Raw genomic sequence first — 17,166 nt, 5'->3', positions numbered from 1 at the left:
CCACTATCTAGGGAATAGGGAGTCATAGGGCTCTGGTCTAAAGTAGTGCACTATATAGGGAATAGGGTCCCATAGGGCTCTGGTCTAAAGTAGTACCACTATATAGGGAATAGGGAGTCATAGGGCTCTGGTCTAAAGTAGTGCACTATATAGGGAATAGGGTTCCATTTGGTACGCAGCCTGTGTGCTGTGGAGATGTGATGAGGAGATGTGATGAGGAGAAGCGATGAGGAGAAGCGATGAGGAGATGCGATGAGGAGAAGCGATGAGGAGATGCGATGAGGAGGAGCGATGAGGAGAAGCGATGAGGAGAAGCGATGAGGAGAAGCGATGAGGAGAAGCGATGAGGAGATGCGATGAGGAGAAGCGATGAGGAGATGCGATGAGGAGATGCGACAGGATTGAAATGAAAGTACTTCATGCGTGGGTTACAAAAGAGACATGGATTCTGGAAACAGCTTTTCACAGAAGTAATGCAGCGATGGGAATCAGGGATATTTTAGTTCAATAGTCATTAACTACTTAACTGGACTGTTAAGGGGTATTTAACCTTTAACCTTTAACCTTTTTGGAAAGCCCTGGTTCATCCTTGGGAGCAATTTCCAAACGCCTGAAGTTACCACGTTCATCTCTACAAACAATAGTACGCAAGTATAAACACCACGGGACCACGCAGCCGTCATACCAATCAGGAAGGAGATGGGTTCTGTCTCCTAGAGATGAACATACTTTGGTGTGAAAAGAGCAAATCAATCCCAGAACAGCAGCAAAGGACCTTGTGAAGATGCTGGAGGAAACAGGTACAAAAGTATCTATTTCCACAGTAAAACGAGTCTTATATCGACATACCCTGAAAGGCCGCTCAGCAAGGAAGAAGCCACTGCTCCAAAACTGCCATAGAAAAGCCAGACTACGGATTGCAACTGCACATGGTGACAAAGATAGTACTTTTTGGAGAAATGTCTTCTGGTCTGATGAAACAAAAATAGAACTGTTTGGCCATAATGACCATCGTCCCTTTTTGGAGAAAAAGGGGGAAGGGGATTTGAGGTGTCAAATCAAATCAAATGTATTTATATAGCCCTTCGTACATCAGCTGATATCTCAAAGTGCTGTACAGAAACCCAGCCTAAAACTGGGAGGGGGAGAGAGGGGAAGAGGGAGGGGGAGGGAGGGAGAGGGAGAGAGGTTGGGAATGAAAGAATTGAGGGGAGAGAGAAGATTGACTAAATTATTAAAGCACTATTAAAATTCATTCAACACAGTTGCCTGAAATGCCTTAAAAGGTGTTGAATATTTGATTGGTTTCCGTATATAGATTTGGGGGTTTTGCTTCAGAATTAAATGGTTTGTTTTTGCCATTTTGCACCATTTTCTAACAGACATGTTATGAACAGGAGAGAAGAGTGAATGTTTTATTCATCAGGAGAGTTTACCCTGGCTCTGTTAATAGACATGTTATGAACAGGAGAGTTTACCCTGGCTCTGTTAATAGACATGTTATGAACAGGAGAGAAGAGTGAATGTTTTATCCAACAGGAGAGTTTACCCTGGCTCTGTTAATAGACATGTTATGAACAGGAGAGTTTACCCTGGCTCTGTTAATAGACATGTTATGAACAGGAGAGAAGAGTGAATGTTTTATCCATCAGGAGTGTTTACCCTGGCTCTGTTAATAGACATGTTATGAACAGGAGAGAAGAGTGAATGTTTTATCCAACAGGAGAGTTTACCCTGGCTCTGTTAATAGACATGTTATGAACAGGAGAGAAGAGTGAATGTTTTATCCATCAGGAGTGTTTACCCTGGCTCTGTTAATAGACATGTTATGAACAGGAGAGAAGAGTGAATGTTTTATCCAACAGGAGAGTTTACCCTGGCTCTGTTAATAGACATGTTATGAACAGGAGAGAAGAGTGAATGTTTTATCCATCAGGAGTGTTTACCCTGGCTCTGTTAATAGACATGTTATGAACAGGAGAGAAGAGTGAATGTTTTATCCAACAGGAGTGTTTATCCTGGCTCTGTTAATAGACATGTTATGAACAGGAGAGAAGAGTGAATGTTTTATCCAACAGGAGAGTTTACCCTGTCTCTGTTAATGGACATGTTATGAACAGGAGTGTCTAGTGTTTACCCTGGTTCTGTTAATAGACATGTTATGAACAGGAGTGTTTACCCTGGCTCTGTTAATGGACATGTTATGAACAGGAGTGTTTACCCTGGCTCTGTTAATGGACATGTTATGAACAGGAGTGTTTATCCTGGCTCTGTTAATGGACATGTTATGAACAGGAGTGTTTACCTGGGTCCTGTCCTGCTGTTCATATACAGGAAGACAGTGTGACAGACTGATCCTGTCCTGCTGTTCGTATACAGGAAGACAGTGTGACAGACTGATCCTGTCCTGCTGTTCATATACAGGAAGACAGTGTGACAGACTGATCCTGTCCTGCTGTTCGTATACAGGAAGACAGTGTGACAGACTGATCCTGTCCTGCTGTTCATATACAGGAAGACAGTGTGACAGACTGATACTATAATGTCTGCTGCCAGTCACTCTGATCAAGATGGCACCCTATTCCCTATGTAGTGCACTACCAGGACCCATTAGGCTCTGGTCAGAATTAGTGTGGCTGTACTCTGGCTCTAGCAGGAGGCCGGCCTCTACTCTGGCTGTAGCAGGAGGCTGGTCGGCCTCTACTCTGTAGCAGGAGGCTGGCCGGGTCTCTACTCTGGCTGTCATGGCCGAACTCTACTCTGGCTGTAGCAGGAGGCTGGCCGGCCTCTACTCTGTAGCAGGAGGCCGCCCTCTACTCTGGCTGTAGTAGGAGGCTGGCCGGCCTCTACTCTGGCTGTAGCAGGAGGCTGGCCGGCCTCTACTCTGTAGCAGGAGGCCGCCCTCTACTCTGGCTGTAGTAGGAGGCTGGCCGGCCGGCCGGCCTCTACTCTGTCCCCTCATTATAGCCTAGTTGATGTTATTCCTGATGACTTTAATCTGTTGATGGAAGTAGGATGCATTTGATTGGTTTAATCTGGGGGGAAATAACTCCAATCATTGATCAGCTAAATGTGTTGTTTTGAAGAAAGAAAGAGGCAACAAGAAACAGCCATTATTAAATCATTATTTTCTGTTTATTTCAATGATGTGTCGTATCTCCTGAAGGAGTTGTCCTTTTCACAGTCAGTCAGTTATATGGCAAGATGAACCTCTAGAGCTGGGATCCTCATGGTCTGTTTGATCAGAGACAGAATAACTGAGAGGAAACACGAGTCTCCTCAGCCAGCTGGTTCTGAGGCTCAGTTCACTAACCCAAACCCAAACCAACCCCATAGAGCCTCAGGACAGCACTCAGCCAGCTGGTTCTGAGGCTCAGTTCACCAACCCAAACCAACCCCATAGAGCCTCAGGACAGCACTCAGCCAGCTGGTTCTGAGGCTCAGTTCACAAACCCAAACCAACCCCATAGAGCCTCAGGACAGCACTCAGCCAGCTGGTTCTGAGGCTCAGTTCACAAACCCAAACCAACCCCATAGAGCCTCAGGACAGAACTCAGCCAGCTGGTTCTGAGGCTCAGTTCACCAACCCAAACCAACCCCATAGAGCCTCAGGACAGCACTCAGCCAGCTGGTTCTGAGGCTCAGTTCACCAACCCAAACCAACCCCATAGAGCCTCAGGACAGCACTCAGCCAGCTGGTTCTGAGGCTCAGTTCACTAACCCAATCCAACAGCATAGAGCCTCAGGACAGCACTCAGCCAGCTGGTTCTGAGGCTCAGTTCACTAACCCAGTCCAACAGCATAGAGCCTCAGGACAGCACTCAGCCAGCTGGTTCTGAGGCCCAGTTGAGGGAACATGGAGACAGAGAGACATCTTTATGGTCCTGTTTGTCTCCAGACTCTCTGGACTAGATGGGCTAAATGGTAATGCTCTTATTATCTGATCTATTAGAAACTGCAACTCCCTCGTCTTTACTGTTAACTGCCAAAGGGCCCCGTTGTTGCACATGGAAATACAACTAACCTATAGAACTGGAAGGTTCTGAGACATATTGAGAGTTTGGCTGGAAGGTTCTGAGACATATTGACAGTTGAAGGTTCTGAGACATATTGAGAGTTTGACTGGAAGGTTCTGAGACATATTGAGAGTTTGACTGGAAGGTTCTGAGACATATTGACAGTTTGACTGGAAGGTTCTGAGACATATTGACAGTTTGACTGGAAGGTTCTGAGACATATTGACAGTTTGACTGGAAGGTTCTGAGACATATTGACAGTTTGACTGGAAGGCTCTGAGACATATTGACAGTTTGACTGGAAGGTTCTGAGACATATTGAGAGTTTGACTGGAAGGTTCTGAGACATATTGACAGTTTGACTGAAAGGCTCTGAGACATATTGACAGTTTGACTGGAAGGTTCTGAGACATATTGACAGTTTGACTGGAAGGTTCTGAGATAGTTTGCCAAACCTGCTTTATAATTTGACAACAACTATCCATTGTTACCCAGCCCTCCATTAGTCTCCAGTCTCCAGTCTCCAGTCTCTCACACAGGGCTGGAAGGCCCGTTGGCGCCAGTTCTCAATCCACAGACTGTATGGAGAGTTCAGCAAACAGCTTTCAATACAGAGATTGTCAATCCCCTTGTTCTGATTGGGACAGTAAAGGACGCCATGTTGATTCCAACAGTCCAGTATTTTCCCTCCCTCCAACCCGGCTGGTCACTAGATTGGGGCAGTAAAGGACACCATGTTGATTCCAACAGTCCAGTATTTTCCCTCCCTCCAACCCGGCTGGTTGTTAGATTGGGGCAGTAAAGGACACCATGTTGATTCCAACAGTCCAGTATTTTCCCTCCCTCCAACCCCAGCATCAGTCAGTACCCTGTTGAGTCAGTCAGTCAGCCCCTAGACGAGCAGTCACACATGCCCTGGCAGAGACACTGGCAGAACCCATAGACCAGACACACAGTCAGACTGGACGGTACCAGGCTCACACAGACTATGCCCAGCGTCACCCTCTGGATCACCAGCAGGTAGATGCCCAGGGGCAGGGACCCGAAGTAGAACAACCCCAAGAGCCACACCAGGATCCGGGGGACGTGCGAACACAACTTGGACAGGGCTTCCTGAACCTCCTGCCCGTTGGAGCCCACGGAGATAGAGTCCAGGCTGTGCTCTGTGTAGTGGTCTGAGCTGCCCAGGCCCCCGGGCCCCGTGTCCCTCTGAACCTCCATGATAGTGATCACCAGGCAGTTGGAGGAGTGAAGCGAGGGGGAGGTGGAGGACAGGCTCTTGGGGGTGAGGGTCACCTCTTGGTCGGAGCTCCAGGACTTATCCCTGACAGCCAGGCAGGATATGACGTTGGAGTCGTCGGGGAGGCCCGACACCTCGTATTCGCTGACCTCTGTTTCGTGTCGGCAGAAGGGGCAGGAAATGCAGCCCAAGACGTCCCCCGTGTCCAGGATCTTGTTGAGGCAGCGGGCACACACCCGGTGGAGGCAGTCCAGGATCTTGGGCCTGCGGTTGTGGACATTGTAACGCTGGTAACAGATCTTACACTCCAGCTCGTCTGTGATTGGTGGGGTCGGGCTCAGGGTGGGGGTGGTGACAGGGGTGACGGTGGAGGGGGGCATCTCATCCGGGTCAGGCTGAGGAACACTCATCATGGACGCATGCTCTGAGGAAGAGAGGGAGAGAGAGAGAGGGAGGGAGAGAGGGGGATGGAGAGAGAGAGAGAGAGAGGGAGGGAGGGAGTGAGAGGGATGGAGAGAGATAGATGGAGGGATGGAGAGGGGGATGGAGAGAGAGAGAGAGAGAGAGAGAGGGAGGGAGGGAGTGAGAGGGATGGAGAGAGATAGATGGAGGGATGGAGAGAGATAGATGGAGGGATGGAGAGAGGAGTTAGGTCATCTCTTTACACCTTATGGTACATTTTTCAAGTTCATTAAAGAGGTCAAAGGTACTCGAGACATTTAGAATATTTTCACAATTTCAAAAACATTCATGAAAATTAGTTTCTCAATATCATGTCAAGTACATGTGATGGTGAATGCGTACCGAAAGATTTACACCAAGTGTGATGTTTCTGATGTGGTCTGATGAAACCACATCAGACTGTTGTTGACCCTACCTCTATCAGCTCTAGAACAACACATCAGACTGTTGTTGACCTCTATCAGGACTAGAACAACACACCAGACTGTTGTTGACCCTACCTATATCAGGACTAGAACAACACATCAGACTGTTGTTGACCCTACCTCTATCAGCTCTAGAACAACACACCAGACTGTTGTTGACCTCTATCAGGACTAGAACAACACACCAGACTGTTGTTGACCTCTATCAGGACTAGAACAACACACCAGACTGTTGTTGACCCTACCTATATCAGGACTAGAACAACACACCAGACTGTTGTTGACCTCTATCAGGACTAGAACAACACACCAGACTGTTGTTGACCTCTATCAGGACTAGAACAACACACCAGACTGTTGTTGACCTCTATCAGGACTAGAACAACACACCAGACTGTTGTTGACCCTACCTCTATCAGGACTAGAACAACACACCAGACTGTTGTTGACCTCTATCAGGACTAGAACAACAAACCAGACTGTGGTTGACCTCTATCAGGACTAGAACAACACACCAGACTGTTGTTGACCCTACCTCTATCAGGACTAGAACAACACACCAGACTGTTGTTGACCTCTATCAGGACTAGAACAACACACCAGACTGTTGTTGACCTCTATCAGGACTAGAACAACACACCAGACTGTTGTTGACCCTACCTATATCAGGACTAGAACAACACATCAGACTGTTGTTGACCTCTATCAGGACTAGAACAACACACCAGACTGTTGTTGACCCTACCTATATCAGGACTAGAACAACACATCAGACTGTTGTTGACCTCTATCAGCTCTAGAACAACACATCAGACTGTTGTTGACCTCTATCAGGACTAGAACAACACACCAGACTGTTGTTGACCCTACCTATATCAGGACTAGAACAACACATCAGACTGTTGTTGACCCTACCTCTATCAGCTCTAGAACAACACACCAGACTGTTGTTGACCTCTATCAGGACTAGAACAACACACCAGACTGTTGTTGACCTCTATCAGGACTAGAACAACACACCAGACTGTTGTTGACCCTACCTATATCAGGACTAGAACAACACACCAGACTGTTGTTGACCTCTATCAGGACTAGAACAACACACCAGACTGTTGTTGACCTCTATCAGGACTAGAACAACACACCAGACTGTTGTTGACCTCTATCAGGACTAGAACAACACACCAGACTGTTGTTGACCCTACCTCTATCAGGACTAGAACAACACACCAGACTGTTGTTGACCTCTATCAGGACTAGAACAACAAACCAGACTGTGGTTGACCTCTATCAGGACTAGAACAACACACCAGACTGTTGTTGACCCTACCTCTATCAGGACTAGAACAACACACCAGACTGTTGTTGACCTCTATCAGGACTAGAACAACACACCAGACTGTTGTTGACCCTACCTATATCAGGACTAGAACAACACACCAGACTGTTGTTGACCTCTATCAGGACTAGAACAACACACCAGACTGTTGTTGACCCTACCTCTATCAGGACTAGAACAACACACCAGACTGTTGTTGACCCTACCTCTATCAGGACTAGAACAACACATCAGACTGTTGTTGACCCTACCTATATCAGGACTAGAACAACACACCAGACTGTTGTTGACCTCTATCAGGACTAGAGGTCTACTAAAGGTCCCTGTCTCCTCAGGTCCCTGTCTCTGTTCTGCAGCCTCTATCTCTACTAAAGGTCCCTGTCTCCTCAGGTCTCTGTCTCTGTTCTGCAGCCTCAATCTCTACTAAAGGTCCCTGTCTCCTCATGCCTCTGTTCTGCAGCCTCTATCTCTACTAAAGGTCCCTGTCTCCTCATGTCTCTGTTCTGCAGCCTCTATCTCTACTAAAGGTCCCTGTCTCCTCATGTCTCTGTTCTGCAGCCTCTATCTCTACTAAAGGTCCCTGTCTCTGTTCTGCAGCCTCTATCTCTACTAAAGGTCCCTGTCTCCTCATGTCTCTGTTCTGCAGCCTCTATCTCTACTAAAGGTCCCTGTCTCCTCATGTCTCTGTTCTGCAGCCTCTATCTCTACTAAAGGTCCCTGTCTCCTCATGTCTCTGTTCTGCAGCCTCTATCTCTACTAAAGGTCCCTGTCTCCTCATGTCTCTGTTCTGCAGCCTCTATCTCTACTAAAGGTCCCTGTCTCCTCAGGTCCCTGTCTCTGTTCTGCATCCTCTATCTCTACTAAAGGTCCCTGTCTCCTCAGGTCCCTGTCTCTGTTCTGCAGCCTCTATCTCTACTAAAGGTCCCTGTCTCCTCATGTCTCTGTTCTGCAGCCTCTATCTCTACTAAAGGTCCCTGTCTCCTCATGCCTCTGTTCTGCAGCCTCTATCTATACTAAAGGTCCCTGTCTCCTCATGTCTCTGTTCTGCAGCCTCAATCTCTACTAAAGGTCCCTGTCTCCTCATGTCTCTGTTCTGCAGCCTCTATCTCTACTAGATGAATCATTTCAGTCTGGGCATGTCGTTATGAGGACGTGTGAGCTGAGCTACCTGTGTCTGTCTGTCCGTCTGTCTGCAGAGAGGTGAACTATAGGACATATTGATCTGTGTTCATATAAAATGTAGATTACAAGTTCCTATCAATAAAGAGCTATTAATTTAGTATCCGCCTAAATGTGTTCTACATTTATTTGACCAAGCTGTTCATTGTGTTCTTCATAATGTGGTCGATCAGAAGGCAGTGATATGTCTGTTTCTACTCTGAGTGATAACGTAGTGACTTCTCCACGTAGAGGTTATTCACTGTGTCTGTTTCTACTCAGAGAGATAACATAATGACTTCTCCACGTAGAGGTTATTCACTGTGTCTGTTTCTACTCTGAGTGATAACGTAGTGACTTCTCCACGTACAGGTTATTCACTGTGTCTGTTTCTACTCAGAGAGATAACATAATGACTTCTCCACGTAGAGGTTATTCACTGTGTCTGTTTCTACTCTGAGTGATAACGTAGTGACTTCTCCACGTAGAGGTTATTCACTGTGTCTGTTTCTACTCTGAGTGATAACGTAATGACTTCTCCACGTAGAGGTTATTCACTGTGTCTGTTTCTACTCAGAGAGATAACATAATGACTTCTCCACGTAGAGGTTATTCACTGTGTCTGTTTCTACTCTGAGTGATAACGTAGTGACTTCTCCACGTAGAGGTTATTCACTGTGTCTGTTTCTACTCTGAGTGATAACGTAATGACTTCTCCACGTAGAGGTTATTCACTGTGTCTGTTTCTACTCAGAGAGATAACGTAATGACTTCTCCACGTAGAGGTTATTCACTGTGTCTGTTTCTACTCAGAGAGATAACGTAGTGACTTCTCCACGTAGAGGTTATTCACTGTGTCTGTTTCTACTCAGAGAGATAACGTAGTGACTTCTCCACGTATAGGTTATTCACTGTGTCTGTTTCTACTCAGAGAGATAACGTAGTGACTTCTCCACGTAGAGGTTATTCACTGTGTCTGTTTCTACTCAGAGAGATAACGTAATGACTTCTCCACGTAGAGGTTATTCACTGTGTCTGTTTCTACTCAGAGAGATAATGTAATGACTTTAGCCTGGCTGACTGTTCTGAGACAGGTTAGCGTGGTTACTGCTCAGAGACAGGTTAGCATGGCTGACTGCTCAGAGACGGGTTAGCCTGGCTGACTGACTGCTCAGTGTGGCTGACTGCTCAGAGACGGGTTAGCCTGGCTGACTGCTCAGAGACGGGTTAGTGTGGCTGACTGCTCAGAGACGGGTTAGCCTGGCTGACTGTTCAGAGACGGGTTAGCCTGGCTGACTGACTGCTCAGTGTGGCTGACTACTCAGAGACGGGTTAGCCTGGCTGACTGTTCAGAGATGGGTTAGTGTGGCTGACTGCTCAGAGACGGGTTAGCCTGGCTGACTGTTCAGAGACGGGTTAGCCTGGCTGACTGTTCAGAGACGGGTTAGCCTGGCTGACTGCTCAGTGTGGCTGACTGCTCAGAGACGGGTTAGCCTGGCTGACTGCTCAGTGTGGCTGACTGTTCAGAGACGTGTTACCCTGGCTGACTGCTCAGTGTGGCTGACTGTTCAGAGACGGGTTAGCCTGGCTGACTGCTCAGTGTGGCTGACTGTTCAGAGACGTGTTACCCTGGCTGACTGTTCAGAGACGTGTTACCCTGGCTGACTGTTCAGAGACGTGTTACCCTGGCTGACTGTTCAGAGACGTGTTACCCTGGCTGACTGTTCAGAGACGTGTTACCCTGGCTGACTGTTCAGAGACGTGTTACCCTGGCTGACTTCTCAGAGACGGGTTAGCCTGGCTGACTGCTCAGTGTGGCTGACTGTTCAGAGACGTGTTACCCTGGCTGACTGCTCAGTGTGGCTGACTACTCAGAGACGGGTTAGCCTGGCTGACTGCTCAGAGACGGGTTAGCCTGGCTGACTGCTCAGAGACGGGTTAGCCTGGCTGACTGCTCAGAGACGTGTTACCCTGGCTGACTGCTCAGTGTGGCTGACTGTTCAGAGACGGGTTAGCCTGGCTGACTGCTCAGAGACGGGTTAGCCTGGCTGACTGTTCAGAGACGGGTTACCCTGGCTGACTGCTCAGTGTGGCTGACTGCTCAGAGACGGGTTAGCCTGGCTGACTGCTCAGTGTGGCTGACTGTTCAGAGACGGGTTAGCCTGGCTGACTGCTCTGTGTGGCTGACTGTTCAGAGACGTGTTACCCTGGCTGACTGTTCAGAGACGTGTTACCCTGGCTGACTGTTCAGAGACGTGTTACCCTGGCTGACTGTTCAGAGACGTGTTACCCTGGCTGACTGCTCAGTGTGGCTGACTACTCAGAGACGGGTTAGCCTGGCTGACTGCTCAGAGACGGGTTAGCCTGGCTGACTGCTCAGAGACGGGTTAGCCTGGCTGACTGCTCAGAGACGTGTTACCCTGGCTGACTGCTCAGTGTGGCTGACTGTTCAGAGACGGGTTAGCCTGGCTGACTGTTCAGAGACGGGTTAGCCTGGCTGACTGCTCAGAGACGGGTTAGCCTGGCTGACTGTTCAGAGACGGGTTACCCTGGCTGACTGCTCAGTGTGGCTGACTGCTAAGAGACGGGTTAGCCTGGCTGACTGCTCAGTGTGGCTGACTGTTCAGAGACGGGTTAGCCTGGCTGACTGCTCAGTGTGGCTGACTGTTCAGAGACGTGTTACCCTGGCTGACTGTTCAGAGACGTGTTACCCTGGCTGACTGTTCAGAGACGTGTTACCCTGGCTGACTGTTCAGAGACGTGTTACCCTGGCTGACTGCTCAGTGTGGCTGACTACTCAGAGACGGGTTAGCCTGGCTGACTGCTCAGAGACGGGTTAGCCTGGCTGACTGCTCAGAGACGGGTTAGCCTGGCTGACTGCTCAGAGACGTGTTACCCTGGCTGACTGCTCAGTGTGGCTGACTGTTCAGAGACGGGTTAGCCTGGCTGACTGCTCAGAGACGGGTTAGCCTGGCTGACTGTTCAGAGACGGGTTACCCTGGCTGACTGCTCAGTGTGGCTGACTGCTCAGAGACGGGTTAGCCTGGCTGACTGCTCAGTGTGGCTGACTGTTCAGAGACGGGTTAGCCTGGCTGACTGCTCAGTGTGGCTGACTGTTCAGAGACGTGTTACCCTGGCTGACTGTTCAGAGACTTGTTACCCTGGCTGACTGTTCAGAGACGTGTTACCCTGGCTGACTGTTCAGAGACGTGTTACCCTGGCTGACTGTTCAGAGACGTGTTACCCTGGCTGACTGTTCAGAGACGTGTTACCCTGGCTGACTGTTCAGAGACGTGTTACCCTGGCTGACTGTTCAGAGACGTGTTACCCTGGCTGACTGCTCAGAGACGGGTTAGCCTGGCTGACTGCTCAGTGTGGCTGACTGTTCAGAGACGTGTTACCCTGGCTGACTGCTCAGTGTGGCTGACTACTCAGAGACGGGTCATCCTGGCTGACTGCTCAGAGACGGGTTAGCCTGGCTGACTGCTCAGAGACGGGTTAGCCTGGCTGACTGCTCAGAGACGTGTTACCCTGGCTGACTGCTCAGAGACGGGTTAGCCTGGCTGACTGCTCAGTGTGGCTGACTGTTCAGAGACGTGTTACCCTGGCTGACTGCTCAGTGTGGCTGACTACTCAGAGACGGGTTAGCCTGGCTGACTGCTCAGAGACGGGTTAGCCTGGCTGACTGCTCAGAGACGGGTTAGCCTGGCTGACTGCTCAGAGACGGGTTAGCCTGGCTGACTGCTCAGAGACGGGTTAGCCTGGCTGACTGTTCAGAGACGGGTTACCCTGGCTGACTGCTCAGTGTGGCTGACTGCTCAGAGACGGGTTACCCTGGCTGACTGCTCAGTGTGGCTGACTGCTCAGAGACGGGTTAGCCTGGCTGACTGCTCAGTGTGGCTGACTGTTCAGAGACGTGTTACCCTATGGTGAAGCCCATTGGTGGAGAGTGGACTGTAGCCTTGGACAGGTGTTTTATTTATGGCTAGATTGCTATTTCTGTCGTGAGTTTATTTTTGGACTTGACGCTAGTCTGTGCATTATTAAATCCAGTCAAATACAACCGTGACTTCTATACACACCATGATATATTCAGAGGATGGAGAGAGAGAGATGGGGGGAGAGAGAGATGGGGCTTAGATGGAGAGAGAGATGGGGCTTAGATGGAGAAAGAGATGGGGGGAGAGAGAGATGGGGGGGTTAGAGGGAGAGAGATGGAGGGAGAGAAGAGGGGTTAGAGGGAGAGAGATGGAGGGAGAAGGGGATGGGAGAGATGGAGAGAGAGGAGGGGTTAGAGGAAGTGAGATGGAGGAGGGAGAAGGGGATGGGAGAGATAGAGAGAGAGATTGTGTGTGAGGAAGAGAGAGAGAGAGAAGAGGGGTTAGAGGGAGAGAGATGAAGGAGAGAGAAGGGGATGAGAGAGATTGTGTATGAGGAAGAGAGAGCGCATACCAGGCAGTAGAACTTTGGCGGTAATACTGTTATTATTGAAAATTATTTATAGGAGTTGAAAAAATAATCCGGTCTGATCGTAAAGAATAATGTCTGCTAGGACCTATTTTATCATATGAGCAGTACATTTAGACAACACCGAAGGGTGAGGGGCCTCCAATGTGTTTTAATAGACCGCGTCTTTTTACTGCCCCGCCCCTCTGCTTCCTGGCTGAAAGGTTCATTGTTGATTTGCACAGCAGCAGCTCTGCTCTCTCCTCAGCTGTCTCTCTGAGGACTGACTGACACCCTAGAGGGAGGGAGTGGTGGCTGTCTCTCTGAGGACCGACTGACACCCTAGAGGGAGGGAGCGGTGGCTGTCTCTCTGAGAACTGACTGACTCCCTAGAGGGAGGGAGCGGTGGCTGTCTCTCTGAGGACCGACTGACACCCTAGAGGGAGGGAGCGGTGGCTGTCTCTCTGTGGAAGAGGACCGACTGACACCCTAGAGGTGGCTGTCTCTCTGTGGAAGAGGACCGACTGACACCCTAGAGGGAGGGAGCGGTGGCTGTCTCTCTGAGGAAGCGGACCGATTGACACCCTAGAGGGAGGGAGCGGTAGCTGTCTCTCTGAGGACCGACTGACACCCTAGAGGGAGGGAGCGGTGGCTGTCTCTCTGTGGAAGAGGACCGACTGACACCCTAGAGGTGGCTGTCTCTCTGTGGAAGAGGACCGACTGACACCCTAGAGGGAGGGAGCGGTGGCTGTCTCTCTGAGGACCGACTGACACCCTAGAGGGAGGGAGCGGTGGCTGTCTCTCTGAGGAAGAGGACCGACTGACACCCTAGAGGGAGGGAGCGGTGGCTGTCTCTCTGAGGAAGAGGACCGACTGACACCCTAGAGGGAGGGAGCGGTGGCTGTCTCTCTGAGGAAGAGGACCGACTGACACCCTAGAGGGAGGGAGCGGTGGCTGTCTCTCTGAGGAAGAGGACCGACTGACACCCTAGAGGGAGGGAGCGGTGGCTGTCTCTCTGAGGAAGAGGACCGACTGACACCCTAGAGGGAGGGAGCGGTGGCTGTCTCTCTGAGGACCGACTGACACCCTAGAGGGAGGGAGCGGTGGCTGTCTCTCTGAGGACCGACTGACACCCTAGAGGGAGGGAGCGGTGGCTGTCTCTCTGAGGAAGCGGACCGATTGACACCCTAGAGGGAGGGAGCGGTGGCTGTCTCTCTGAGGAAGCGGACCGATTGACACCCTAGAGGGAGGGAGCGGTAGCTGTCTCTCTGAGGACCGACTGACACCCTAGAGGGAGGGAGCGGTAGCTGTCTCTCTGAGGACCGACTGACACCCTAGAGGGAGGGAGCGGTGGCTGTCTCTCTGAGGACCGACTGGCACCCTAGAGGGAGGGAGCGGTGGCTGTCTCTCTGAGGAAGAGGACCGACTGACACCCTAGAGGGAGGGAGCGGTGGCTGTCTCTCTGAGGACCGACTGACACCCTAGAGGGAGGGAGCGGTGGCTGTCTCTCTGTGGAAGAGGACCGACTGACACCCTAGAGGGAGGGAGTGGTGGCTGTCTCTCTGAGGACCGACTGACACCCTAGAGGGAGGGAGTGGTGGCTGTCTCTCTGAGGACCGACTGACACCCTAGAGGGAGGGAGCGGTGGCTGTCTCTCTGTGGAAGAGGACCGACTGACACCCTAGAGGGAGGGAGCGGTGGCTGTCTCTCTGAGGAAGAGGACCGACTGACGCCCTAGAGGGAGGGAGCGGTGGCTGTCTCTCTGAGGAAGAGGACCGACTGACACCCTAGAGGGAGGGAGCGGTGGCTGTCTCTCTGTGGAAGAGGACCGACTGACACCCTAGAGGGAGGGAGCGGTGGCTGTCTCTCTGTGGAAGAGGACCGACTGACACCCTAGAGGGAGGGAGCGGTGGCTGTCTCTCTGTGCTAATGAGCTGTTGTCACTTGGAGAGAGAGAGAGAGAAGGAGGGAGAGAGATGGAGAGAAACCTTTGCTTTCAATCCCCCTAAGTAGCAGTAGGGGAAACACCCTGTGCATGGTTTACTGTTTCAGACATTTCCCTGGCTATGTAGTCAAGTAACCATAGTAACACACCAATAGGTTTTGCCAACATGCAACTTCCCCCAACATGTCTGTTTTCCCTAAATGCTGGTGGGAGCATTCCTTGTTTCCTGCTTATTCCCTTCTGATTCCGGGACTCTTCCAATCTGAATTTCTGTAAAAAAACGTAGTATTTTGCAACCCTACACCCATATTACTTTGAAGTAACACCCCTAGGAAACACGGCACGGTTTGATATTCACACCCTCTGCTTTGGGAAATACTGTTGAAGGAATTCATGAAGTCATCTAGCTCCCATCACTCGTAACTACCTCGATAACACAACACCCTTGAGCCACATCAACGCCGTGTCAGAGCCCAGCTGCCTCTGAGGTAAGTAGTGGGCTGATGTTCCATGTAGTGTGCTGCTGGGGACAATAGAACCTAGTGTAGTGTGCTGCTGGGGACAATGGAACCTAGTGTAGTGTGCTGCTGGGGACAATGGAACCTAGTGTAGTGTGCTGCTGGGGACAATGGAACCTAGTGTAGTGTGCTGCTGGGGACAATGGAACCTAGTGTAGTGTGCTGCTGGGGACAATGGAACCTAGTGTAGTGTGCTGCTGGGGACAATGGAACCTAGTGTAGTGTGCTGCTGGGGACAATGGAACCTAGTGTAGTGTGCTGCTGTGGACAATGGAACCTAGTGTAGTGTGCTGCTGGGGACAATGGAACCTAGTGTAGTGTGCTGCTGGGGACAATGGAACCTAGTGTAGTGTGCTGCTGGGGACAATGGAACCTAGTGTAGTGTGCTGCTGGAGACAATGGAACCTAGTGTAGCAGACATTAAAAGATGCCCGAGAGTTGTCCCCACATCCATTTCTCAGGGTTAACAGAAGTTAGGTTGAAAATACTGGATACCTAAAAACCTGAAACATCTGCTTTCCTCCGACCCCGCGGAGAGGGGGTCTAATATAGACTCATAGTTCTGATGTGTTGTAGAGGGGATCTAATATAGACTCATAGTTCTGCTGTGTTGTAGAGGGGATCTAATATAGACTCATAGTTCTGCTGTGTTGTAGAGTGGATCTAATATAGACTCATAGTTCTGCTGTGTTGTAGAGGGGATCTAATATAGACTCATAGTTCTGCTGTGTTGTAGAGACTGGATCTGATATAGACTCATAGTTCTGCTGTGTTGTAGAGGGGATCTAATATAGACTCATAGTTCTGCTGTGTTGTAGAGGGGATCTGATAGAGACTCATAGTTCTGCTGTGTTGTAGAGGGGATCTAATATAGACTCATAGTTCTGCTGTGTTGTAGAGGGGATCTAATATAGACTCAGAGTTCTGCTGTGTTGTAGAGACTGGATCTGATATAGACTCATAGTTCTGCTGTGTTGTAGAGGGGATCTGATATAGACTCATAGTTCTGCTGTGTTGTAGAGGGGATCTAATATAGACTCATAGTTCTGCTGTGTTGTAGAGGGGATCTGATATAGACTCATAGTTCTGCTGTGTTGTAGAGGGGATCTAATATAGACTCATAGTTCTGCTGTGTTGTAGAGGGGATCTAATATAGACTTAGAGTTCTGCTGTGTTGTAGAGACTGGATCTGATATAGACTCATAGTTCTGCTGTGTTGTAGAGGGGATCTGATATAGACTCATAGTTCTGCTGTGTTGTAGAGGGGATCTAATATAGACTCATAGTTCTGCTGTGTTGTAGAGGGGATCTGATAGAGACTCATAGTTCTGCTGTGTTGTAGAGGGGATCTAATATAGACTCATAGTTCTGCTGTGTTGTAGAGGGGATCTAATATAGACTCATAGTTCTGCTGTGTTGTAGAGACTGGATCTGATATAGACTCATAGCTCTGCTGTGTTGTAGAGGGGATCTAATATAGACTCATAGTTCTGCTGTGTTGTAGAGGGGATCTAATATAGACTCATAGTTCTGCTGTGTTGTAGAGACTGGATCTGATATAGACTCATAGCTCTGCTGTGTTGTAGAGGGGATCTGATATAGACTCATAGTTCTGCT

The 17,166-nt window shown here is 49.6% G+C and overlaps 2 protein-coding genes across 2 annotated transcripts in view; one reads left to right on the top strand and one right to left on the bottom strand.

Moving 5' to 3' along the window:
- Positions 1-17,166, top strand: part of LOC139372403 (CUB and sushi domain-containing protein 2-like) — a 773,740-nt gene that overhangs the window by 160,468 nt on the left and 596,106 nt on the right. The window lies entirely within an intron of this gene.
- Positions 4,871-17,166, bottom strand: part of LOC139373883 (E3 ubiquitin-protein ligase RNF182-like) — an 18,994-nt gene continuing 6,698 nt past the window's right edge. Inside the window, exon 2 of the mRNA XM_071114980.1 lies at positions 4,871-5,680. Within this exon, the coding sequence (XP_070971081.1) occupies positions 4,902-5,669 (768 nt within the window). The 5' untranslated portion in view covers positions 5,670-5,680 and the 3' untranslated portion in view covers positions 4,871-4,901. The remainder of the gene's footprint in view (positions 5,681-17,166) is intronic.

Source organism: Oncorhynchus clarkii, chromosome 18 (genome assembly GCF_045791955.1).
Source record: "Oncorhynchus clarkii lewisi isolate Uvic-CL-2024 chromosome 18, UVic_Ocla_1.0, whole genome shotgun sequence".
Lineage (NCBI taxonomy): Eukaryota > Metazoa > Chordata > Actinopteri > Salmoniformes > Salmonidae > Oncorhynchus > Oncorhynchus clarkii.
The sequence above is the reverse complement of the archived record's forward strand: the minus strand, read 5'-3'. Positions and strand labels throughout refer to the sequence as shown.